This window comes from Platalea leucorodia, assembly GCF_965183815.1.
Source record: "Platalea leucorodia genome assembly, chromosome: 1".
NCBI lineage: Eukaryota > Metazoa > Chordata > Aves > Pelecaniformes > Threskiornithidae > Platalea > Platalea leucorodia.
The window spans coordinates 53,141,366-53,168,138 of NC_138823.1; the positions used below are offsets into that span (position 1 = coordinate 53,141,366).

Consider the following 26,773-nt stretch of genomic DNA (forward strand, 5'->3'; position numbering starts at 1 on the left):
TGGAGACCATCACCCAACAACTACTATTTTGGGTGGTGGGACAGGAATTTCTTCAACTAAAATCACTCTTTATAGAGACTAAATACTAGACTTCCCTGAATCCATGACAGAACTCATCAGCAGGTATTTACTTTATAGATTAACGGCATTGAGTGTTTGGAGGCACGGGAGGTGTTACTCCTGAGTAGCAAACCTCCACCACTGGCAAAAAATTGGAGTCAGATTAGCAAAAGTGATCGTCTGACCCCACTAAAGTCATTAGTATCTTTGCCTTTGACATCAGTGGGATCAGGTATTTATTTCAGAGCTATTCTGTTTTCAGTGCTCCTGAGGAAGTCACTGAATTTGCTGTATTTCATACTGTACTGGGTAAAATAAATGTAATATATTAATAACTATATGCTTTATAAGAGCATTGTGAGATTAGTAGTAATGCTTTTGGATGAAAGTTATTACACAGTTGTAGCATACTTTTATAAATATGAAAACCCACAATAAGTATGGGCATATCATCAGCAGACCACATGCAACTCATCTTTCATCTAGGAATAAAATAAGGTTTTTTTCATAAATCTATGACGTGGTGCTTTTAGCATAATTTTCTCAGTACTGAACAAATATTTGCCCCTTTCATAAACAGAACTTTATACCCATATTCCAGTATTTACCATGTAGTTCAGGTTCTGGGATAATTACATTAAAATATTCTACATTAGGAATGGGAGGAAAGAAAGAGAGGATATGTGGAAACAAACAGTACATCAGAAGCAATCCCTGGCTCAGAACAGAACTGGTAGAACTGATCTGAGCAGATAAGGTCAGGAGATACATTCAAAACAGAGTTGTTTACTTTCCATAGAAGAGAGGTTTGAAAAAATAATGTTCCTGACAATGGTTTTCTTTTGAATGCGATTAAAACATTTTTTTTTCCCAGAGAGGTGAATGAAACATATAAAGGTGTCTCCCTGTGGAGTCCTTATTAAAAAAAAATAAAAACAAAACTAAAACCCAAAAGCCAAACCACCTTTAACTGTGAGCATTAGATAATAAGATAATGTTATTTCTAGAATTCCTTGCTCATACTTCTTGTCTGTTGTGTTTCAGAGCAAATTCTTGTCACCCTCAGATTTTAAATCAGAAAGCTAACTCAAGTTCTTTATCCAATGGTAAAACATTCATTTTGGATAGTTAAAACAAAAACAATATATACATTTTAGAACAATCTGAAGTGTTGCTGAGGGTTAGAAGAAAACTGGTTTTGCTGTACAGTAAAATATGTCAGAGAATCGCCCCAAATTGTATGCAATTAACTACTTTTTTCTGAAAACCCATACGCAATGTCAATAATATACTTGCACTTGGTAGCAAGAAAGCCCCAGGAAAGGGCATTTCACTACAATGAAAAATACCATATTAAAGTTTCAGGGTTTTAAACATATCCACAGAGTATTGTAGTTTATTATTTTGTTGTTACTCTTGACAAATCCAGTTACTTCTGGAGATTCAGCACAGATTCGGGGGTCAAAAGAGAAGGTTCAGTCTTGCAGTGTCCTAGCAATTTCTGGTTGTGTTGAGCTCTGTAAACTCCTGTGAAATGCAAAAAGGACCAAGGGCAGCAGTATTTACATAATGAGCTCAATAGACACGTACTTGGAGTTCTGAAATCACATCGGAATTTCTGCAGACAATCTTCATTCCTAATGAGAAAGGTCAATAAATCTAGTGTAGTTCTGTCTGAAATCAGTGAGTGTCTTTCCTGTAGCATTACAAGGGTCAGAGACCGATTTTTGACATTACAAGAGGCCATTACGAACATCCAGTCTGACCTTTGCATAAAGCAGGGCAAAGAATGGCTCAATAGCTTGGGATCTTTTAGAAAGACAGCCAGCCTGACTTTAAAGATTTTCAGGTAATGGAGATTGTAATCCAATTCTGTTTAAGTGATTAATTGCCTCAGCTGTTACAGAAATACATTTTATTAGAGGATAGAGATGGATCAGGCCATAAGGCCGCACACAAGAAATTCTTTGTGCTATCTTTAAATATGAAAACTAAGAATCACCCATTTCCCGTTAGGCTAAGTAGACCCAAGTACTTTGTTGAAATTAAATGAATAAAAAAATGTTTAAAAACAGTGATGCTGCCTTATAATTACAGGCTTTGGCCCTTAAACATCCCCTAGGGGGTCATGCCTGCAGTTAGATATTCATTTCATACTGTTTGATTATGGCATGTTTCAGAGCCTGGGAAGCCCAGAAACCGGCAGTTAAAGGTAATCAGGTGCTAAAATAGCCCCCTGGTCTCACACAGCCGGAGAAGTGGCCCCTCGGTGCAGGCTGCTGATGGAGAAATCCAACCCACGGCCTCGCTGGGGACAGCCACCGTGCAAATGTCCCAGTGCTTTCTGTGAGCCCAGTTATGACAGCAGCCAAAAAGTGTGTGCTGGCTCCTGGCCGCCGTGCCTGGCTCATGGCCCTAATGTCTGCTGTCCAGTCAACTCCCGGCACAGAGGCCAGCAAACCCAGCTCCCCGGTCTCACCCCACACCCTTTGTCTTTCTGGAGCTATGCATCTGGCCGAGCAGGGGCCCTCCTGCGCTGCCAAGGGATGCGGGAACTCTCCCTGTTGCTCACTATGCACAAAACGGGAAGCTAAGCTGCATGAAGGGCTCCCACGCTCAGGGCAATTTTGGCTGTGGCCAGCATGGACTGCAGCCCCACGAGGCAGACGCTGCACCACAGGGTGCACGAGCCACCGAGGACTGGCTTCTATGCCCAACCAAATGTCTTTTCTCTTTTCCTTAATGAGACAGACTTCGTTATTCTCTCATCACAATATGTGGTTCTGATTGATATTTACTGGGCTCTGCGTGACCCGTCTCTGTTGTCTTTAGCATGGTTAATTGGAATTATTGAGCGGCGCCCGGCTCTGGCAGGCTGGGATTCACCCCTGTTGGGACGGTCCTCACCTGCCCGCCCTGGCCTGCTTCTGTGCAGCCTTGTTCCCGTCAGGCTGAATTACGCCGCGCTGTCAGGAGCCAGGGACCCTTCAACAGTTTTCCAGCACAAGCAACACCAAATTAGTGTTCCGTAATAGGCTGCACACTGTTTTGTAATAAGAAAATATGGATGATTCTATTTATTCCCTCTTGCTCCTGCGATGATAAGAAATGTTCTAATTCATTATTAATTTGTTCCAACTATTTCTGGTAAATCTAAACTATGAATAACTCTAGCTATGCCATTAGCAATACCTCAAAACTACAGATGGATTTTAGTTTCTGGACACAGGCACGTGGGCAGTCCCACTATTTCTAAAGGTGTACCCAAAATTCTGTCGCATATGGGTACAAAACCAGTACTTGCCATTCACGCTGGGTTACAACTGCATCTAAAGCAACCTGGAACACAAGTATATTGTGGCTATTATTTATCCAGTATAAATTATTGTAGCTTGGCAGCATTCTGCGAAACTTTGTATATTCAATCTGCTTAAGGATTTACTCTCCCCTGAACAGCAGACCAAATGGAAATGGGAGTGGGAACAGACCTAGACCTGCTGCCAACGCTCAAGGCTTTTATTCTGCCGTGTGGACTAGCAAGATCTTTAGTGGCATTTTGTAGGTTGCTGGCTTTAGTGTAGAATAGGCCTTTGGAATATTAAATCTTCAAAAGGTGATTTTTTTGTTGCTGTTTGCCTTTCATAACTTATTTCTCTACTTTTCATATATAAACGATTGATCAAAGAACCATTGTCAGAAAGCATCAAGGAAAATTTTTTTCTTCTCTTGTATAATATGAATTTACTTGGGTGAAAGCCAGGAGATTATAAATGTATCTATTCGTCATCCAAGGAAATTATCTGTCACATGCATAGCATGGTGGTACCTCCTTGTGGAACCGAGTCCACTGTTTGGTCTTTCATTCATCTAGAAAGTGCTTTTCTTGCCTTCATGCCTGGATAGGAATGACTCTTCCGTTGCCTCTCTGTTGTTGTAGTCATCTCTGGCTTCATTTACTGAAAAGGGGGAGAAGGACGCCCACTACATAAGATCAAACACTGAGTCTCTGTGTGGGTAATCCTGCAAGACACTGGCAACCTACTGGTCTTGTCTCTCACCGTGAGCTCTAAGCAGGGACAAGAGCGGGATGACTGTGCTCCTGGTGATCCCACGCAACTGCCCTGGGAAATACTGTCCTGCCTCCTCACTTCAGAAAATAAAATAAAAAAGAAAATCCCAGCCCTTTTCCTCAGAGTGCATATACTTAGGAATGTTTTTTAACCGTTTGCTTGGAGATATAATTAAGGTGATAAAAGGCAGCAAGGAATTATCTGGAAGATCCTCACAAAGACTTTGCTAATGCTTGATGGTCACCTGCGAAGAGGCTGGCAAGGGTCCCGGCCACCAGGCAAGGCTTGCCTCTCTCATGTCTTGAGAGACTTGCACTCCCAGTACTGTCCCTGGTTGTTGCTCTCTATTTTTTCCATAGTTTGTACCTCCTGCCCAGAACATCCCTGAACGTAGGATGGATTATAGCTTTGCTTCTTCGGTCTGCGACAGACACGAGGAAGCAGACGGATGTATATGCTTTCCACAGCGCGCCTAAACATACTGCTGCTTTTACTTAAAGAAGAAAGCACAAGAGGGGACGATTTAATAAAAGAAAAACAACTTTGTAAATGAGACGCCTCAGCGCTCTCTGTCCCTGAGTCAACTGCAATCTAGCCTCAACGAGGGAAGCGGGGCTTTCTCGCCTCCGCCGCAGGTGCCATGTCTCAGCTGGAAGTGCTGAAATGTCCGCCAAGCCCTGGCTTCCTCTGCTTGAGCTTCAATAACTTCTGTTCTTCTGTCAGGCTATCCTCTAATAAGCCGCTATCAGATGACCACAGCTACACCTGAGTGACTTCATGGATGAGTTAACTCTGACAAGTCCATCCTTCCTAGGAGCTAGCTCTCAGGGAGGAGGAGGCTGGAAAGCCAAGAAAAGACAAAGGCTGGTGTTACATTCATAAAGCTGATGCAGATGTGTACTCATCAGCAGGTGGGTCTGCAATGGGTTCCCTAAGCCATCCCAGTAAGAAAGGAGGCCTGGGGAGAGATAATAACAAGACAGATGATAAACCCATAGTGTGAGAGAGAGAGAGAGAGAGAGAGAGACAGCTGGGTTGGGAGGATTGTTTGCTTTTGAGAAAGAAGAATTCATCCTTTTCTATACTGGCAGAAAAATATGTTCCCTTTCATGATAAAATTACATATTCCAGGTCCGTCAGTCTTCCTGGTTCTTCTTAAAATAGGCAGCTAAGGTGGGACGTACTGAGAAAATATGGATAGAGTGGCTGGACATCTGACAAGTGTGCATGAGAGATCATCTGGCTTTATGGACCAATGCAGTTCCTGAAAGTTTGATAGATTACTCGTGATGTTTTTTATAAAATATGCATAAATATGCAAAAAAGAAGTTTTCTGAGGAGTGGAAAAGATACTCATCATGAAACATGATGAAATATGTTCCTTTGAATTAACCCTATGGCAGTAGGTTTTAGAGCAGTCAGTCCCATTCAGGCTTAACAAGGCTCAGAGGATGTAAGCTCCCCTAGAAATATCTATAGAATTATAATGCTCTAGTTAATAGATATTTAAAATAGCATAGTCAGGTAAATTAAAAGGTCTAATTTAAGCTGGTAGGAGAAAGATGAAGGAAATTCTGCCAGTGAAAAAACCTACTTTTCTTCAGATGCTGCCTTAGGAGTTTGCCTTACAGGCAAGTATTATAAACCTTAAATCCCTCTCGGCCTTGAAATGATAGAGTTATCTAGAAAATTACTTTATACGTGGAGACCAGATTTAAACCTTTACTTATTCAGCCTAAACCGCAATCATGTCATGTGCATATTCACGTTGCACACGCACACCCGTGAAGTAGACTGAGATGCTATGAGACTTTTATTGGCATGAATCATGTGTGAGTTACTCACTCACCCGAAACGAGCGCTTAGAAGCTGTATTTTTTGCAAACCGTCCTGACATGGCTCCTGCGTGCGCAGTACCACCGGGGTGGCACCGGGCCGCTACGTGGGGTCTGGAGCTTCAGCTCTGTTTTATGGGAATCTTCTGTATCTCTGTGCTGCTGACGCCCCGAATTTCAAGCATCCTGGTGCTTTCTGTAAAGATCTGGAGGAGTGGGGAGGGAGGGGAGAGATGAAGCGGTGTAAATAAAAAGTAGCAGAAAGTAGGTTTTCTAAAGTGAAAACAGCTTTAAAATGTATTGCCCATGATTCTGGTCTCTTTGGGAAGATAATTTCTTTCCTGTTCTTTCGGCTGCGTGTGTGGTTCAAGCCTGCAAAGCGAAGTTATCCACGTAATCCCTGCCACGCTTGTTTCTAGAAAAGCCCATATTTACACCCGCTATCGCAGACTCGTTTCAAAAGAACCAAAAAAATAAATAAAATAAAAAAAAAAACACCCCAAAACCCAACAGCCCCCAGAGCCCGGCAGCGAGGGAAGGCAGAGCCGGGAATTTCACAGCCGGGACCGGCAGCCCGGCGGGGACCCTCCCGAGCCCGCCCCAGCCGGGGGACGGGGGACCCCCGGACCCCTCCCCGTCCCCCCGTCCCCCCCGCCTCGACGGCGGTTCCGCGGTGGCGGCCGCAGGCGCGCTGCTGCCCGCGCGGTGGCGCCCTCCGCTCACGGAAGATCCGCGCTGGCGCAGCGCCCGCCGCTCCCCGCGCTCCGCGGCCGCGGAGCGCGGGGAGCGGCGGGCGCTGCGCCAGCTCGTCGGTGGCTATTTCTACGGGAATCATTCATTCACGTTTAAATTTCCTTTACCTCCGGAAAATCTTGAAACCTGAAATGACCATAGCAGGAATGTAATTGTATGGCCTGTGTTTTTCGTTGTCGTTGTTTTTGAGAAATCGATTTGGGCTGAAATAACTCATCTAAGCGCGTTACACCAAACCCCTTCAAATAGGAAACAGGAGAACTAAATTATTGCTGCTTCCTGAACTCTCTGCTTATGATCCTAATAATTAAAATGTGCAGTAATGGCTCCTGCAGCCTGGATTTCTTTGAGTAATTCTCGGAAATGAAGGGCTGGTTTTCGGCCGCTGAGGGAGGAGAGCGCGGAGACGAGCGCAATCGCAGCGGCCGGGAGCCCGCCGGTGCTCCGCGCCCGGCGCTGGTCGCCCGTCGCATCACTTGGGGGAAAATAATCCCGGCGGCGGGGAACTCCCCAGAGAAGGGATTTCCCTCCCAGCCCCTCCGGCAAATCAACTTTCCAACCCCCCCTCGTTTTTTCTTTTTTTTTTTTTCTCACGGCGATCCTCTCCCCTCCCGCTCTGCCCAGCGCTGCGCGTCGCACATCTGTCTGCACAAGGCGGGGAGGGGAGAGGGTCGGGCTAAGGGGGGGGGGGGGGAGGGGGAAGCCCCCGGGCCGCGGCGGCCACGCGTGGGACCCTCCCCGGGGGGCAGCCGTGGAGCCCGCGCCCCGCGGCTGCGGCACACGCGGAGCGGTCACGGCGCTGCTGGTTTCCCCGGGGGGAGCCTTGCGTAATGAGAACGATGCTAACAATCCTTAAAAAAAAAAAAAAAAAAAAGAAAAAGAAAAAAATGAGGGGGGTCGGGGGGGGAAAAAAAAAAAAGGGACTCCTATCCCCACATCTCCGTGGAAGCGGGGGTTCCGCGCCGGGGCTGCTCCGCGGGAGCCCGCGCCCAGCGGCGGCCCCGGGCTCCGGCGCGGAGTGAGCTGGCCCCGCGGAGAGACGCGGAGCGAGGCCACGGGGGAGCCCGCCGGGTCCGGGGACCCCCACCCCACCCCAAACCGCCCTCCTCCGCCTCCCAGTCCCTTCCCACGGCAGGAAAAACTTGACCGTGGCGAGCACGCTTTTAGGTTTGCGGGATAGGTTGTGGGGGTTTTCTGTGTGTTGCTCCTTGGTTGTTGGGTTTGGATTTTTTTTTTTCTAGTTTTTTTTGGGGGGGAAGTGTGAGTTGGTGTTTATGAGAAGCTTTATGACTCCTGATAAACTCATCTTTGAGGACGACACAGAACTGTGTTCCTTGAGGAATTGGGGTGGTGACGTCTTTTCTGATACCCGATTATTACGTGACTGGGGAAAAAAAAAAAAAAGGCATTTGATTCATGAATAAAAATCCGGACACCACCACGGGGGCAACAAACAATATTGCCCGTCCTCTAAGGTAACAAGCAGGCAAATGTTTACGAAGAGGGCTCTTGCTGAAGCGGGGTGTTTGCAAAGATTTTGTTGCTAATTGCGTATCAGACGGAAGGCTGCGGAAGGCTGGTCAAGTTTGGAGCCACCGAGCAGGAAGAGAAGAAGAGGAGAAGGCTGAAGGCGCTCAGTGAGGGGAGAGATCTGGGGAAGACAACATCGCACGCAGCCAGCCCGCGGCTCCCCGCCTCCGCGCCCTCCCGGGCTCCCTCGCTCTCTTCCCCCTTCCCCTGCACTCCCTTCTCCGGCGACACCTCGCTCCGTCCCTCTTTCTCCCTTCCCTTGCAGACGCCACTCCAGATCTGTGCCGCTACCTGCAAACTTTTTTTCCTTTATCTTTGTCTTTTTTCCCCTCCTCTCTCTCTTTTTCTTTTTGGAGTGGATTCCCCTAAAACCAGCAAACAACTAACTGCTGCTTTTGCGTCTTCTTCATCCCGCGGGTCCTTCGCCCATCGGAGAGGCGATGCCACGAGGCTTTTAACTCCTTTCGGCCGCAACTTGGGAGACAGCTCGATTTCCCCCCCCATTTTGGGTCTTTTTTTTTTTTCTTATTTTTTTTTAAAGACCTGCCCTTTTAGTTTCGCAGCCAAACGCTCTTAGTGCCGGGTGTTTAGAGTTTGATGGTAAGGACACGAGGCGGCTCGCCGGGCCTTCCCGCAGCGCGCCCGGGGCGGGCGGGCACCGACGGGGCGGGCGGCGGCGGCAGCGCTCTGCGCCGGGCACCGCTCCGCGCCTCTCCGCGCCTCTCCGCGCCGGCACCCGGCTGCCCAGGGCGCTTGCCCCAAGGGGCAGCGCTGCCTCCCTCCCCCGCAGGCTCGGCCGGGGGCTTGGTGGGTCGTGGGGTGGGTTTTTTCCGTTCTTTTTTTTTTTTTTTTTTTTTTTTTGACAGCGGTTTTCCTTTCCCTCCCGCACAGAGTGGCAATGTGTAGCAAAGCGATCCTAGCACTCCTGGTCTATGGCATAATAATGCACTGCAGCGTCTACTGCTCACCTGCGGCCGGACTTCAGTACCCGGCCCTCAGGTAGGTCCGTCCCCCGCTCGGGGGCTCCGCCGGGACCCCTTCAGGCCCCCGCTGCCCCGGCTTTGCTAAGGGCAGGGGCATCTTACCGGGGAGGGCACCTTAGCAGGGCACGGGGGAGGGAATCACCAAACGAACCCCATTGCACATTGCCCACCCGCTCCGCCCCGGGAGGAGGTCAGACAGGGAGGGGAGTCCCCGCGGCTGCAGCGCTGCCTTCCCCCAGGGCCGCTCCCCGGGATCCCGGCTCGGTTAACCCGCGGCCCCTTGTCCCCGGGGAGGGGGGCACCTGCCCTGCTGCCTCTTGGCGGAGCGGGCCGAAGTCCCGGCCTCAACTCGGCGGGGCCCGGCAGCTCCCCCGCCCCGCCTGCCCCCTGCCCTGCACGGGTCCCGGCCGCTTTCGGTTGCCCGCAGCTCGCCCAGGGTGAACGGCGAGCATCGCCTGCCCGGACCGGGGGGGAGCGGGGAGGGGACACGGGCGCGCCGTTGGCTGCAAGCATGCGAGAGCTGTCATGGTTCGTGTAGCAGCATCGGAGCTGGCGGGGATTCAGTCTCTCCCCCTGTTTAGCTGTCTGTATACGACCTCCCTTCTCAAGGGGGAAAGCGGCTGGCAGAAGGTTGTTGGGTTGTCTGTCTCTGTTCGGAGTTGTCTTGCTGGGCTCCGGCGCAGGCTGGTGCCTGTGCTGTCCCTTTCCACCTGGGAGGTGGGGGCGTTTGGACCCCCCCTGTGTTTGGGGCAGGAGCGGGGGACCCCCAGAGGCGTCGGCACAAGCGAGTTTCCCGTGCTGGGCCGTGGCTGGGGGCGCGGGGTACCCGGTCCGGGACGGCCGCTGGCAGCCTGGTCCCACCCTGCTTGGAGCCCGCTTGGGCGACCGGTCTCGCTTGGCTTGGGGGCAGTTTTGGCCTCGGTGCTGTTGTCCTGCCCCACCGGCGCCTGGCTCTGTTCCGGGGTGCCCTGCGGGGGACAGCGCCGTGCGGCTCGGCTGTGAGCGGGGGGCGACCCCGGGCGCGCAAGGCTGTCCGAGGAGGGTGTCCTTTTTGGGGCTCAGAGGTGTCCTTGCACGAAGCGGGAGCCCGTCGGGGCTGGCTCGGAGCAGCCCCCTTCCCCTCCCCGGGCAGAGGGGCTGCAGGGCAGCGGGCTCGGTGGCCTGCGGGGCCATTAGCCGGCAGCAACGCGGCTCTCTTCATTCAAGCGCCTGAATTAGCAGGAGTGAAACACTTTAGCGGCATCTATTATTAATACCTCCGCTAAAGCTCACAGACAAAAATAGCTGCCTGTAACGTACAATGACCTACATCGTACTGCAGAGAAGGAGGCAGAGAGCGGAGGGGGGCTGGGGGGGGGAGCAAAACTGGCGAGATCTCAAAGGGCAGAAGCACCATTCAACGAATAACAACAACAGGCGAAGCCCCCCCCCCCCCGACCCGGCGGGCGCTGCGGGGAGGAGCGGGGCGCGGCCCCCGGCCCCGGGGGCTGCCGCTCACCGCCCCGGCCCCGCCGGGGAGGCTGCTTGGCTCCCGCCCAGCCCCTGGCACACAAACGCGTGTGCGTGCGTGTGTGTGGCAGCCTGCACGCCTGTGCGTGCCTGCGCTCCGCTCGGGAAGCACCGGCCGTGGCTGTGGCAGAGAGGGGCTGGTTGTCGGGCCGGAGCGGGGGACGGGGGGAACGGGAGGGGGGACGGGGGGTGTTTGGGGCTTTTCTCGGAGCACGCCTGACGGCGGGTGTGTTCCCTCCCCCGTGGTCCTGCCCCGCAGAGGAGGCGGAGGGCGGGGATGGGGAGCGGGCGGGCGCAGGGAGGGGATGGGGGCAGACGGACGGGGCTCCCGGGGCGCCCGGGTCGGCTCCGCCGGGGGGGTGGACACCGAGGCAGGCGGGGAGCCGGCGGCGGGGAGCGGAGCGGAGCGCCCCGCGGAGCCCGGCTGACTCCTTCCCCTTGCTGCTCTCGTTGCCAGGCTGGAGGATGAAGTCTACGACGAGGACGGGAACACCCTGCAGGACTTCGCCTACGACCACGAGCCCCTCGGTATAGCGAATCCGTCCTCCATGATAGGCGAGATGTACACCTTGTATTACCCACCGGAAAAGAGGTGACTGCGACCCGCGGGGTGTCAGGCGTCAATTTCGAGCCGGGAGCAAAACGGCTCTGGCCGAGCCGATGGGAGGAAAATAATAACAATAATACCCAACAAGCCAACAGCAACCCCCCAAAAATGTATATCAACCCCGAACCCAAACAAACGACCTCGCTGCCCGGGTCCCGGTGCCCCGTTTAAAGCCTAGAAGAGATGGGAAAGCCGCCTTACCTCCAGCAGCGCGGGGGAGGGAGCGGGGGAGCCGCCCGCGGCGGGGAGGGCTAGCGATGCTCCCGCAAACGGAGCAGAAATGCCCGGCCAGCGCCGAGCCGAGCAAGTGCGGCGGGGAGGGGTCTGGGTGGGGAAGAGGGGTCCCGGGGGACGCGGGGAGATGCCGCGCTCCGCTGGCCGGCGGGGAGGGACGGGCACCGCCGCCGCCCGGGCTCCGCACCCCGCCGCAGCCGGCTCCCGGGCCTCGCCGCTCATCCGCGGGCTCTTCCCTCCGCCCAGGCACGCCGATGGGATCTTCAACAAAGCCTACAGGAAACTCCTGGGCCAGTTATCCGCCAGGAAATATCTGCACTCCCTGATGGCCAAGCGGGTCGGGTAAGGGGTTCGGCTCGCTCTTTTTTCCGCGGTGGGCGTTGGTGCTGCTGGAGCGGAGGCGCTTCAAGGGCCGCGGCTGGAGGGAACAAAGCTGCCCCGGCCGGGGCTGGGAATTTGTTGCGCCGGCGGTGGGGCCGGGGGAGCCCGGCTCCCCAAACCTCAGCCGCCCCCGGCCGCGGCTCCCAGCGCAGCGTGAGCCCGGCTGTCAACGCAACCGTTCACGGAGGTTTGTTTGGTTTAATACGCTCGGGCATATATATATATATGTATATATGTGTGAGTATATATATGTTTATATATCTCCATAATTTTTTGCAACCGGCTGATGTAAAATTAAGAAGTTGGGCGGCCTCCCCGGCCTGCCGGGGCGGGGCGGGGGGGGAGCAGTCTGTCGGAAGCGATGACCGGGGCTCGGCTGAAGCGGGGGGGACTCGGCCGCGGCCCCTGCGCACCCCCGGGCGCCGGCCGGGGCTCCCCGGGGCTCCCCGCCGCCGGCGGGGCAGGGGCGAGCCCGGTGCCACCCGCCGCCCTTCGGCAGAAGGTACCACGCTAATAAAGCCCCGGGGAGAGCAGCTTTCCCCGCCGCAATGAATAATTCATGGCGGGGAGATATTGTCTCTCCCGCTGCCGACTCTTGCGCGCACGGCGTCGGGAGCGGGTTTCGGCGCGGCCTTTGTCTCCCCGCGCATCTTCCGCGCAACGTGTTGCGCCGGGGGCAGCGGCCGCCGCGGGGCTGCGCAGGGCGCGGGGCGGGGGCGGGGGGGAGGGGGCGGCGCGGAGGGGCGCGGAGGGGCGCGGAAGGGGCGCGGAAGGGGGCGGAGCGGCCCCGCCTGATGCAGCTGTGCTTCTCGGTGCTTGCAGCGGTGCCAGCGGCGGCCTGGGGGACGAGGCGGAACCGCTGACCAAGCGGCACATAGACGGCATCTTCACGGACAGCTACAGCCGCTACCGGAAACAAATGGCTGTCAAGAAATACTTAGCAGCCGTCCTGGGGAAAAGGTATAAACAAAGAGTTAAAAACAAAGGACGCCGAGTAGCGTATTTGTAGCGATGAGTAACCAGCCACTCCCGTGTATACAAAGTCCTGAGAGAGAGAGAGAGAGAGAGAGAGAGAGAGAGAGACCCAACAACAACAAAAAAATCTAAACAAAAACAAAAGTCATTTCCAAACTGACTGAACAATCACCGCTCCTGTGTTATCTAAACATGTATTTATGTATGAAGTAAAGCCATTAAATGAATATTTTGATAATAATATTGTTTTTCTTTTGTACAAAAGCACTAGAGAAACGCACAGATCTACTTTGTGGACCAATCATTAAGTTATATATAATATATAAATATATATATATAAATACTACTACGAATACTAAAGAACAATTCTTCATATAAAGCCTGCAAAAGAGCAAGAATTCGCCTGAGCTGTTTATGTTTTTATATAAAATAAATAGAAAAAAAAGACAATCATTGTTTTGAATATTACTCCTATTTTTGTAACGGAAATTAAAAGGATAGTATTTTTATCCGCGACAGGGTCGAAGACATTAATTTTCACCATTTGCTACTGTACATAGAGAAGGATGCCCTGCTCCCAGGGGATTATGAGGAAAAAGATTTGGGAGAATTGGTGAAGCAGATTCTTCCCCCGGTGAGTCTCAAGGCAGGCTCCTTTGCCACTACCCTCTCCGAAGGGGCAGCGTCCCCTTTCCTCTAGATTTCGATTTTTTTTTTCTCCTGCTTTCTTTGATTCCAGTTGTATCTGTATTAGTGTCTCCACAAACAATGAGCTTAGAGGGTAATTCTCTCGTGAAAACAACAGCTCGATCCAAATTGTGCATCTCTGTTGCCTATTGGAGGGAGAAATAGTTTAAAACAACAACAGCGAAAATTCAAAACAAAACCAAAAAAAGCCAAACCCATAAACCCCAACCCCTAAATCCCCAACCAGCAGCAAGGATAGTAAGTACTAAGCCCCGTGCACTGCTGTTCTGGCTGGCTGGGCAGAGTTGCAGAACAAAGCGAAAGCGGAGACAGGACCCGTTTGGAAAGAGCGGGGAAGTGAGCGGGGGCGGCCCCCGGCGCGCCCCGGGGCCGGGGCCGGGGCCGCAGGGTCGAGGGAAGACGAGGCGATCCCACCTCCGATCCGCTACCCAACTGCCCCGGGCAGCTCGGTACTGGACCTGGATGCAAAGTACAGTGTGTTACTCTCCAGTGCTGTCCATGCTTCTCATCATGTATAACGAGCAGGGTTCTCGCCTTTGCATTTTTCGGTCGGAGTTGCTCTTTTCTTTGATTGTTTTTTCTTGTAGACCCTCCCGCCTCTCATCCTCTCTTCGCACTTTTCCAAGCTCTGTTTAACCCACCTGAGTCACCTTTTTGGGTTATGTTCTTTTGGGGGAAAAAAAAAAAAAAAAAAAAGATTGTGAACGCTCTCTCACTCCTTTGTTCTGTTTTATGCAAGCTCTTATTGTACAAGTTTAGGAACCCCTGTTGTAGCTACCACTAAAGAATTATGCACTACTACGAAAGTTTTTGTTCCTTGTTTATTGAGTTTGGAGGTAAAATGTATTTTTCTACATTCTGGCTTATTGCTTAGTAAAATTTATTTCATAAAACAAACTTTTGTCATAAAAGAATGTGTAGTGTTCACCTGTGGTCCGGTTTCTAACGAGATAAACCATTTTCACCTCATCTCTCTATGTACGGACTCCTATCTTACCTTCCGCCCGGGGGACAGTAAGGCAGCAGCGCAGCCGGCCGGGGGCTGGCCCGGTCCCCACGCCCGGGCAGCTGGCGAAGGAGGACACGTAGGTACCCGCTTCCTTCCAGCTCACCACACAAACCTTACAGGAGTCTTTCCAAAGACACAAAACCAGCCCCGCACTCAAGACGCCGGAAAGCAACCCCCGCCAAAAAAAAAACCAAAACCCAACAAACCAAACCCAAACAAACCAAAACCCTCGCGGGTAAAAACCTCCTTCCCCGGCCGGGCAGAGCCGCCGGCCGCCGGGGAGGAGAGAGAGGAGCGGGCGGGGTGGGGGCAGGCGCTGCCGGCACTGCTTGCCCGGGCTGCCTGCACTGCCGGCAGCGCCTGCCGGGGCTGCCTGCACTGCCGACACCGCCTGCCCGGGCTGCCTGCACTGCCGACACCGCCTGCCCGGGCTGCCTGCACTGCCGGCAGCTCCTGCCCGGGCTGCCCGCCTTGCGGGCAGCGGCTGCCCCGGCCGCTCGGCCCGCCCGTGCCGGCGGTGCGGGCTCCTGGGGCGGCGGAGGGACGCGGGGCGCAGTTTGCAGCTTTCGTGCCTTCTCTTCTTCACCTTGTAAATCGCCACGAGTTCACGGATGGCTATTTAGTGGCCCTACGATGCTGCAACACATCGGCTTGCGTTTTAGTCGTACTTCTTCTGTTCTTCGGCAATGGGCAGAGTTTGCTGTGTTTGTGTCGGCTGTGGTATAATGACATAGGGCTCTCTTGACGTTTTATTTATGACCTTATCCGTTAGAGTTCAGTGGCTAGTCGCAAGCATTATGAAGTGATCACCTAGGTTATTATCCTTTGTATGGTTTTTTTTTTTTTAGAAACGCCAACAGCCTTACCAAAATTTCAGCAGATTTGAGATACAGTCATAGTTTAGGTAGATGTTAGTCTTGGAGAACTTATTTTGTGTGCAAATGAATATAAAAAGAACTTAAACAAAGTATTATTACACACATGATATCTATAACTAGGACTTTGATAACTGTTATATAAAGTGTGTAAAGTTTGTATTAATAAATTTTTGTAAACAATGCAATTTCGTCTAATGTTTGGGGGAGAGAAATCTAGAATCTAACAGTGAAAGCTGCATTTCATTTACCTTTTTTTTTTTTTAATTAGTTCATTTTTAAGCAGCGTTGTTCTAACTTTTCATGCCTGGGATAACTTTTTCTTAAGTCTCCACATTTTATCATCAAATATCCTCTAACATTTTTACCGATGGTTACTCCTCTGCTCGAGTAAACTAAACAGAACTGCTGAAGTAAAGAGCCTAGTTCCACATACCCCAGCTCAATAATACTCTCTAAAATATGCAAACCAAACCAGTCGGTGACTATCGTCCATTCCTCTAACAATTCCTGTGCTTAGAAGCCGTTTATTTTAAGCGGAATCGGTGTGTTTGATGAGATCTTCACCTAATCCGCTTTTAATGAACATGCTGTATGTGATAATGTGCTTCCCGGCATCACCGGGCTTGGGCAACGGCAGCATCTTTCTTTGGATTGAAAATGTACTGGGCTGTCCTAAAAAAATGATACTGCAACACAACAAAGAGTTACTTGGGTTTTACAGGGTGATAGGTGGCTACAACGAAAAAGCACAGGCAGGGTAGTTTGTCGGCAAGAAGCGGAGGTCAGGCTATCCGACCTTTAATCTTCACTTTAGTTTAGCAATAGCTGCTTACGTTTATTATTTTTATTGTAGCTCAGGGATTTTACTCAAGCATGTTGGAAAGCAACAGCAATTTAGTTTAAACTAAACTCCATTTCCTTCTAAGATCATACAATAACAAAACAAAGCACAGGAATTAAATGAAAATTTCCTAGCAATTTATTTTTCAAAACTGTAAGTCCGGGATTTGAAACAGACTGGTCATATCCTCTCTGCCACGAATTCACCTTCCAGGCTAGTTTCAACAACAGCATTTTACTGACTAACTGGAAAACACTGAGAGCACTTAGAAAGCTGGTGGTCTCAGTGGTATGTGCCAGGAATTAGTACAAGGCAATATAAAAGTGCTGGTTAAACGCAGACTGGGTCAGAGAAGAATGCAAAAAAATACCTGTTGGGGGGAGGGGGAGAAGGCAATGATGTCTCAGTCTGATAGCAGGAGAAAATCAAGTCACTGTTTCCCAAAGGCAGCATACAGCAAAAAACTGCTGTTGTGTTTATTCAGTAATTATGCAGTGCTCATACGTATAATCACACTACATTTCCTGCCCCTCTAAACTGAAAATGTGCTTAAGACATCCAAGCTGGGGAACTTCTTGGTATTGGTAGCTAGAGGATGAAACCTGGTATTAGTCCACCTGAAAAATAAGGTCTTCTTCATCGAGTCCTGGCACTTGTTGAAGATACGCAGAAGAGGGAAATTCTACTGTAAATGACATAGAGATGGTCCCAGCCTCACTCTACTGAAATTCCTCTTTACTAAATCAAATATGATTTCATGAAGAAGCTCAGCTCTATTCCCAGTGATTTAAACTGCCATCTGAAATGATACACTTGGAAAATGTGCAATATTGAGACTTAAAGCATGAGTTTTGTGGGGATTGCTGATGTTCTGTATGCTGCTATACGACTAGCAGCAGAAATGGAGAAAGCTGGCTGAGGAAACAAGAATGACTAGACAAGACATGATTTTGGAGCCTTGCATTTGTAAAAACCTCCTGACATTCAGTCAAAGTAACAAACTCTAGTTAGTTAGTAAAGGAGGCTGAACAGAGCAGGATAGACTGCTCCAGGTTCCAGCCCTCAGAAATGTGATGCAACACCACATCTGTCACAGAGCTACATTGGTCATCAAAACAGAACAGCCTGAAAGAACCAATTTCTGTAGAGCCCTGGTGTAAACCTGGCTGTGGCCAGCATCTGCCTTTCACAAGATGTGCTCGTGAGGGTACTGACCTCCTCTCCATGTGCCTCCAGAACCTTCCAGCCTCCTTCGAAAACCAAAGTTCATCTATTGGCTGTATACATTTTCACCTAGAGTTAAGGAAAATAGAAAAATCAGGAGCAAGTTTGATATTCTGGGGGCTTGTTACTTGATACTTTTGCAGATTAATTTCCAGTTCCAGGCGAAATCATTTAGTCTTTCTTCAGGAAAAACCTTCAGGGAAAGTACATCCCTGAAAATTTTAAGGACCTCATGCTTAGCCTCTAGAAGTACATGTCCTCTTAACTACACTCATAGATTTTTAAGACCCGAGGGGACTCTTATGATCATCTACTCTATCTTAGATAATACAGGGCATAGGATTTCATGGAGTCCTTCATTTAGCATTAAATTTCTGAGTGAGCTATTGTGTATGACAGCAGTATTGATTGCGAGACTTGCAGGAATGGCAAATTTGCTGGATAAGTTGTTCTAAATGTGGCAGTTTAGCACTCTGTTCCTTGTGTCAGTTTGTCTAATTTTGGAGTCCAAGAGATTTGTAGCCTGCTGAAGAATGTCTAGTGCCTGTAGATTTTCCTCTCCTTGTAGGTAGTCTTAGGCAGAGAGTTACTCTCCTCTATGCCCCGTCTTTGTGGTAGCAAGGTTGATCTTTAAGCGTTCACCATGAGGGAGGTTTTCCACAGATGGCATTGTTTCTGAACCCTTTGTATTTATTAACATCCTTACTGAAGTGTTGAGACTAGAAATGGTTACAGTACCCAGCAATGACCACCTTGAGGATGTGGCAAAAAGCAGTAACTTTCCTCTTCTTTCTCAGGTGCTGCTCATTGCTAACAAGGGTCTCATTTGCTCTCTTGGCCATGTCATCATACTGGGAGATCATGATCTCTTCATAATCCTTTCCTACACATAGCTTCTTTTCCGGATGATTACTTCACATGCACAGAAGCACATGGCCTGGAAGTGACATCATCATTCCTGGTTCCTATTTTGTACTACTTAGTGTTAAGTTGTGTTAAAGCTCTTTTTCAAGAGAGTTTACCTTACTTAGCTCACTCTGGGAGACGTTAATTTTTTTCCTGCACAACTACTGTGTTTTGTCATTTCAGCTGTCATCTGCCACCCATTCCTCTCACCTTTAGAAAGAGTAGACCCATTCCGGCAATGCCATTCGTGTATTTGTATGTTGTGATACATGGGCCCAACCCAGCTCTGGTGCAGATCTGTGTAATAACGCCAGAGAAGGATTTGGCCCAGTCTAAGTGCAAATTCTGGGACAGGGCAAGTCAGAGTGACTTGTAGCACGGCTGCTGGCCAAATGTCTTTCTTTTGCACTTGGGTTCCTAGAAGCAATCCCATGCTGGTGTAGCAGAGGGCCTGTTCACTCTAAACCCACATGATATGTTTGGAAGTGCTTTATGCTAAAACTGACCATGGCTCAGTTACTTATCTGGAATCCACAGAGAAGAGAAGTAGTACATGATGCAATAGAGTTAATGTGATTGAACAGCTAAGGCAGAATAAGTGTAAAACCTAATGCATCTTTTGCAATAATTAGTTAACTGGCTATTGATAGGGTTTATCCAAGCCTCAAAATGGGATTTAGTTTTGAACACGGATATTTAAGAACCAGAAATATGCCATTTTACAAGCAGTGGAGACGAGCATCCTATATTTGGCTTTTATACAAGAGTGCTTGTTTTACAACTTCAACAATGAAATATCTAAGATAGACGTATTGATCTCTGAAACAGTATAATTTCTTTATGTGGATCACAGAAAGAAGACCTCTTTCTCTTCAGACTCTGAGATGAGTTTCTGATATTCCACTTGAAAAAGAACCTCATGGACGTTTATGGCAGTATGAAGTAGAGAAGTTGGACAGAAAAATGGCAGTCACTTCTGGTTCTTCTGTGGTGTCTTCCAGCATCTCAATATCAGGATATGAGGAACTGCATAGGTATAATTGGATGGGAAAGGATCTAGCACAAACAAACACCTCGCAGCTGACATCCCCAACGTGGAAATGGGAACGGAGAATGGAGAGGGGCGTTGAGAATGAACAGTTTTACAAGAAAGGGAATTTTGATTGCCATCTTCCAGAGATCCCTCAGAACAGGCATCCAGGGTGGAGCCTGTTTTTCTCATTTGCTGGATCAACCACTTGAGAGTGAAAGGCCCACTGATTTCTGACACGTGTTAAAGGGTAGAGACATTTTAACAAAAATTACGTATTTTTTGCCTCTCTGTTACACATTTCTGAAAGTCTTGGGCTTTGTCCTCTGACTCTTTGCTCATATCAGAAAGGTTGGGCAGCCTCATATCCTGCCTGTTTTTGTAGGGCTAATATGGTCCTCTGATAGTGTCTATCCAATGTTCTATGCATATTTATAGGTGGAGAGGGCAGACTGAGAGAATAGTTGCCCAGGCTAAAGGGTTTACCACTCAAGATTTGACAACAGATCTAAATATATATTCATTTTGGACAGATTAGATTAGACTCAGCCTATGGCTGATCTCTGTTTTGACATTTATCTCCATGGTGAGAAGAATGGTTACTTTTGAGTGGTAGAGTGATGAATAAATGACTGCCTTTCCCTCAGGAGTGAAGATTAGTGTCACAAGAAATCAGCCATCATGTATGTTATATGCCAAATGTGTACTCTCTCAGCTCCCACCGCTTGGATGGGATTGAAACTTCCCTGACAGTTTGAGAGAATGAAGAGTGCTTGGGTGGTGTGGGAATCAGGCTGCTCTGAAAATGGTTAAACTTTTAATCAGTTGTGAGCTCTTATGTCACCAGGAAAATAACAATATATGTAAATTAAACTGTAAAAATAGTGCAGAGAAATATTTTTCTCCCTTGCTATGTGTATATATGCATATGTGCATGTATATACATATATTTCTGAATCAGACAAAAAGGATAACACATTAAAGTTCCAATATTTATGTATTGGCCATAGCTAAACTTAGACACAACATTTAATTTACACTGACGTCTTTCTTTAACAAGTTTTGTAAGAGGAATGACTTAAGTTCAAGGAAGTGCAGTGAGTCATCCGCACGGTGGGCCAGTGGCTGAGCTAAGTTTAGAATCAAGGGGAAGTTTGGATCTTCTGGCTCCACGTTTTTCCCTTTACATCTCTATTTTACTCAAACATTCTCAGTGCTTCAGAAAAAAAAATAAAAAGAAACTTTCTTCACAATTTCTTTTCTTTTCCTACTTGATTTTTTATGTATCCTTGGTTCTCTGGTCTTGTATGGTAAATTGGCAAATTTAATTTAATGAGCTGATCCGAGTTTTTAAAATTAGGCTACCTGATGACTTTGCAACTATTACCTTGTGGCATCTCTGTTTCAGGAGAGCTGAGATTAAAAAGCATAAATGAAAAATGTGAGGTCTGTTCAAGTCATACCTGAGCAAAGAGGTGTTCCCCAGCTGCAAGGAAACAAGCCAGATGAAGCCGAGTGAGACCAGCCCAACCCAGCCCACCCAGCCCAACCTCTGTTCCTACCTGCCCGCTATAAAGCTACACATAGTCATTCTCTTCAGCTCTCTTTTTTCCCAAAACTTTCTGCAGGTCAATGACTTTCCTGCCAGACCAATGGAATCATGCAGGTTACGGGGCACCATAGTCTGCCTGAAATCCAGCTCATTCCTCCTCCGAGAGGTGCCTCTGAAAACAAACTCACTGCCAGAATGAGGGAAGACCAGTGCACTTTCTCCATAAGTGGGCTGTGGCCAGGCCATTCCCAGTGGGTTATGAGCCCCTCTCCTCTGCGCCAGGCCTAGGATGCTCTTCTCGTGCAACATGAGTTAGAGCCTCGCGTGTTCCTCCCCACTCTCGTGGCATCTCTCTCCAGCACGGTCTGACAGATAGGTATTACAAGGCACAGCCCATCTCTGATACAAATTGAATGGTTAACCTGCTTTTGTACAGCTTCTATAGATTTTATCTATTATTCCCCTGGGCCAGCAAATACACAAAAACTAAGGAAGAGCTGACCAGACTCTTTAAGACTATGCTAGTTTAATGATTTCTGCTTTCCCTAGCTGGCTGGGTGCATTGCTGCATTTTGCATCATGGAGGAGTCGTGACACAGCTAAGAGGTGATTAAATGGGAGACTTTGTGTAGCATGCTGTATGCAGACAGGTGGGACATTTATACTGAAAGGAAGCAGTTTTCTGATTGCATTTGACTTTGCTATAATAAAATGCAGTTATGTTTTATAACAGTTTCATTTCATTCTAGTTATACTGCAACGACAGCCATGTTATACCACTGTTTATGCTTTTTGCTAAGCTTAGTCATTGTTTAATCTTATAAACATATAGTCAACTTCATGCCTGATACTTGTTGCAGCTCACACTCCTGAGCCCTAACACAGCTGGAGGTACCATGGGACGGGGACGTAAAATCAATTAGATAACCTGGTCATTATAAGAGTCCTACCAGGGGAACCCCATACTGTTGTTACTGTCCAGTAGAGCTGGACACTCAGAGAAAATAAAAATACTGAAATCTATTCAATCTACTGAAATCTATTAATTATCAATTACTACAACTGCAGTCACTGTTGGCCAATGCTTTATTCAGCCTTATTTTACCAATAATGACGGTGTTAATGTCAATGGGGCCACAAGCAGAAGGAAAATGCCAATCAAAGTGAGCGAGCTTCATGTCAATCTGACCCTGTCTTATTAAAGATGACTTTTTCAGCATGTGCAAACTTTTCATATTCCCGATCAGTGCTTCCTAAAGGGTGGGCTTCAGAGTCAGAATATCACAATACTTCCTTGTAACTTCACAGTGAGCAGCTGTCACTCTGGTAAGATAAATGCCACCTTTTATAAACTGCAGTTACTGTTCACTTTTCTCCACTGTCCTTATATCTCTGCTTTGACCTAGTCTGAGTCATTCTCTGCATGGGAAACGTTTCTTCCTGTGGGCATACATATGACTGGGGTTGTGTACTGATAAAAGGGGTATAATGTGTCCTCTGACTCTGCAGTAAAGTACTTCTGCCTGGAATTAGGATGCTTGGTATCACAGTGAAGACACAAACCAGAGGGAATTTGTTAGGTTCCCCTGCTATAGGCAGATGCCAGGTGGAAAAATAGCCTTTAAATGGCAATGAACGCCTTGCCCATGTACCTGCGTGGGGACCAGGTGGGCACAACCTGGGAGTGCGAGGCAGGAGCAGAGGGTGTCCAGGCTATGCTGTACCCACCGTGCAGAGACCTTGCAAAGGCACCAAAGGGGAAGAACTTGGTTCCTCCACATCTGAGTTGTGAGAAACATGGACTGACTCGGTTCTTGCTCAGCATTAATGGCAAGAATTTAAGAGCATCCATATGGACCAGGCCAAAGGCTAGCCTAGCAGCATGTTTCTGACGGTGACCAACAGTTTAAGAAGTTTACAAATTAGGGCATGCAGAAGGACCATCTTTGCTGAAATGAGCATCTGGCCATCAGTAAATTAAGGACTTGCTATTCTGTAAGCTGCTTTTAAATAATAGTTTTACACACCAGGTGGACCTCCATCAATTTGGTGGCTCCCTTTTAACATACACTTTTATTCTTAACTTGAATGAACTTAGCAATGAATTTCCCATTTTAATTATGCACTTGCTATTTGATAAATGACATTGTTACATGCATAACGGCTCCTGAAGACTCTGAGTATCTCTAGTGAAAGTATCATTTCTTGTATATTCCCAGGCAGGATACATGCTGGCTGTTGTTGGAGGTTATGGAAAAGTCACAGCTCATTGAAAACCCCAAATCTTATCTGAGCTATTCTTTCCTGTCCATTCTTCCTGGCTTGTTTACTATTTAGAGCTTTTTAAAATTTCTTGTTATGACTTATAAGTTATTTCACTTCGTGTTTATACCCAGTGCAGCTACTTTTTATGTATTAGGAGCATTCTAACTTCTGCTTCTGTAACAATGCCTCTAGAGCAAGCACCATAAGAAAGCATCGCATGATAACTTTTGATTGTGCTTTCCATACTGCTCCAACGTCTGAGTTTGAAATTTAGGAGTGAATTTTTTGCAACTAAACCAAGCAAGTAAATCAAGCAGTGTTTCACTATACTTTTGTAATACAAAGCCATATATTTGAATACCAGCTTTGGCTGGTTCAGCAACTTGCCTAAGAACTTGCAGTGATTACACTGAAACATTAAAGAAATCACATAGTTTTTCACCCAGTCTGAGACTTTCACCAGCTTGGTCAAAAAATTGAATTGCTTGTTTTGAACAGTTCTCTTTTTCATATGTATGCCCACCCAGTTGTACAGAAACTATAGCATTACCACCTAGGCCAAAAGAGATACTGCTAAAATACCTGTCAAGATTCAGAATACCCAAAGAATGTCATATGTGTTATATCATTTATTCATAGATATGCTATGCACCCATTATTCCTTTGAAGCTCACCAAGACCTGCTAGCGCTTGCTGCATTTAGTGGCTGAAACCCTTTCAAGTATAGAATTCCCCCTGGCTTTTGATGACTTTCTGCATGCAGAGCAATCAGCCCAGGCTCATTGCCGTAGGAATGTGAAAGGGGCAGGGAAATGCTGCTGCCTTTTTTTGACCACTTGGAATCAAGATGCTCTGCATCGCAGTGAAAGACATAAGCCAGCAGGAGTTTGTTAGAGTCTGGCTGCCTTAATCCGAAAAAAAATCTGGTGAGCTGAAGATGTCCAGATGGGTTTAGAAAGATAAAAATAACAGGCTGTGTCCTTCGCCCTTTGATGAGAAATAATTCCATGTCGGCGATGCTTCCACAACATACCACCTGCACTGTTGCTGGGTCACGTTCCACGGCAAAGAGTCTCTAACGATTATGAGCGAAAGTGAGCAGGACTCCGTGAATTCAGCAGTAGCTCTGTGCTGTGGCTCAAAAAGGGAAATAGTGCTGCAGAATAAGAAGACACGTCCGGGAAAGAGGAATTGGCCTGGCCAGCAAAATCTGTCGGTGCCAGCACACTGGCAGCATGGCCAGGGATAACTTCAGGTAATGGTTTGGACTGGCAAGGAGCTGTGCTTCAGCACTGAGGTCCATTCTGATAGGGACGCACACAAATCAAACTGTCTTGTGTCAACAGATCCATCACTTTATTGAGTACCTTATACCAAACATCATGGGAAAAGCCAAGTTGGCCACAGAGCGGACTTCCATCTGTAATGAATGTATAAACCTGGGTGGAGAAGAAGGTTGAATTCATATCAGATGAATAAAAAGTGACATATACATTGAGGTTAGACTGGGTGCTAGGGTTTTGTTATGTTTCCAAGCTAGCAGAAAGCCAGCAGATTGTTTTTTTAAGGAGCTGGGGAGCATTTTCTCAAGAGTTTTAGCAGGGAAAGGAGGAAATCTGGAAACATTCTTGGCAGATCAGTGCTGCAGGAGTGGCCCGATGCCTTTGCCAAATGTATACAGGGAGGCTGAGTATTCCTTTGGTAAGCTATGCTCTGCTCAAGAGAAAAGATGAAGAGTAACCAAACTTAGCCTTACAATTCAGGTTATGCTCTACATAAAGCTATGTAGAACCCACTTGTATCGATTACTCTAACTCTGCACAGACTGTGCAGATCCTATTTTAGATCTTGATTTTTAGGCTTAATATGTATAAATGGCACAGGTTTTCTGTTAGCAAGCAACTTGTCTTTTTGATCTGAGTGAATGCAGGGACAAGTTGCTGGGCAGCTGTTGCTCCTGGATCATTGCGCTTGTCATGATAAATTTGCTTTGTAGGTTGCTGGTAGGTGTATCCTAGGGTTTGACATTGAAGGCTGGAGCCACCAGGAAGAAGAGATGGCTTGGTGCCTGAGACAGCACTGTGTTCATGTACCTCCCAGCCAGCAGTACAGATGTTTGAAGTTCACTGGTGTCTCTCTTTGTCCTGGTAACATACATCAGTTTTCTGTGGGCAGGCATCCACTTGCTTGCCTGAAGTCCTGACATAACCAAACGTTTGGCTATTATTTGGCAGGATTCACAAACCAGATGTTCCCTCACCTACTGACTTTTCAGGATGTCATCTGCTAGGCATGCTTAGGAGGGATGTCACCCCTGCAGGACACTGCATCAGGCAGAAGCCAGTGATTAAGCTGTGAGCTGGGGAAATGGGGGTCACATCCTACTGCTCCCCCCCGTTGCATGTTTGGCCACTTGCTTTCCCATAAGAAAGTCAGAGCAATCTTTAATAACCTGCTGTCCCCGAAGGAGCAGAAGAGCAGAATGTCACTTTTGTTGTGGTTGAACCGCAAGTTAACTTTTCTTCCATGTAATGTCTTCTTTCAAAAGATGTTTCTTAGGTTGTAAAGTCATATTACACTACTTATATGAAGAAGTGAGTTGGAGGATAGTCTTCTGTAACCAGAGGATGTGGAAAAAGGTAGGAAAAATATGTTGTGTGTTTTTTTTTTAATTTCCCATTTTTCCTTGCTGAGGCCTTCTATGAGAAATGAAAGAAACTTGGGAGAAGGCTGAAAAAAAGCTGTTTATTATTATATTGTTACTGCTGTACTTTAATTCTTCAGAAATGCTTTCTGTAACTAATAACTATTTCAAAAGAAGTCACTTTATTTTAAAGCTTGCAGTAGTAAGCAACTGCAATTCCCATATGCTATTGGCTGTGTTACTGCTGGTCCTTAGTCCTATGTAGGTAAAGATATTGCAATGAAGATGCATAGAGTTATTGACTTCATTTTTCAAGGTTTGTCTTTAGAAATACAAGCTGCTTTTATATCTGCACAGTATCATCCGGTCTTTGTACTGTCTCTGAGTCCTGTGAATTTAACCTTCCTTTTTGTTTGCAAGCCAGTAATGTTTATACTTTCTATTTTTAACATTTAATTTTTCACCTATTTTAGAAATGTGTCAACAGGCAAAAATATACTTAAGCATTTCAATGACCAGCAGAGTTGCTAGATATTATCAGCTATACCCCTCACTGTTCAAGAATGAAGGTTTATACTTCCTTATTTTATAAATATACCTAGCAGCAGTTTCTGTGAGGTAAATGCACACACATGTGCACATATCTATTTATCTCTGTATGTACTTACGTATCATTCTTATTGGAGTAAATATAATTTTGTTTCAATAAAGAAACAAATCTGTAGACACTTCAGATTTCACCAGTGTTGGTTATTTTTCCTGCAAAACAGGAAGAAAAC

General features: G+C 47.7%; 1 protein-coding gene across 1 annotated transcript; it reads left to right on the forward strand.

Annotated features, from left to right (window-relative positions):
* Positions 1–9,146: 9,146 nt before the first annotated feature.
* Positions 9,147–12,971, forward strand: ADCYAP1 (adenylate cyclase activating polypeptide 1; the record flags this gene model as incomplete). The annotated part of the gene is made up of 4 exons (XM_082309817.1): positions 9,147–9,247; positions 11,198–11,332; positions 11,828–11,923; positions 12,785–12,971. 4 exons carry the CDS (start codon positions 9,147–9,149, stop codon positions 12,969–12,971), a joined length of 519 nt encoding a protein of 172 aa, XP_082165943.1.
* Positions 12,972–26,773: the final 13,802 nt, after the last annotated feature.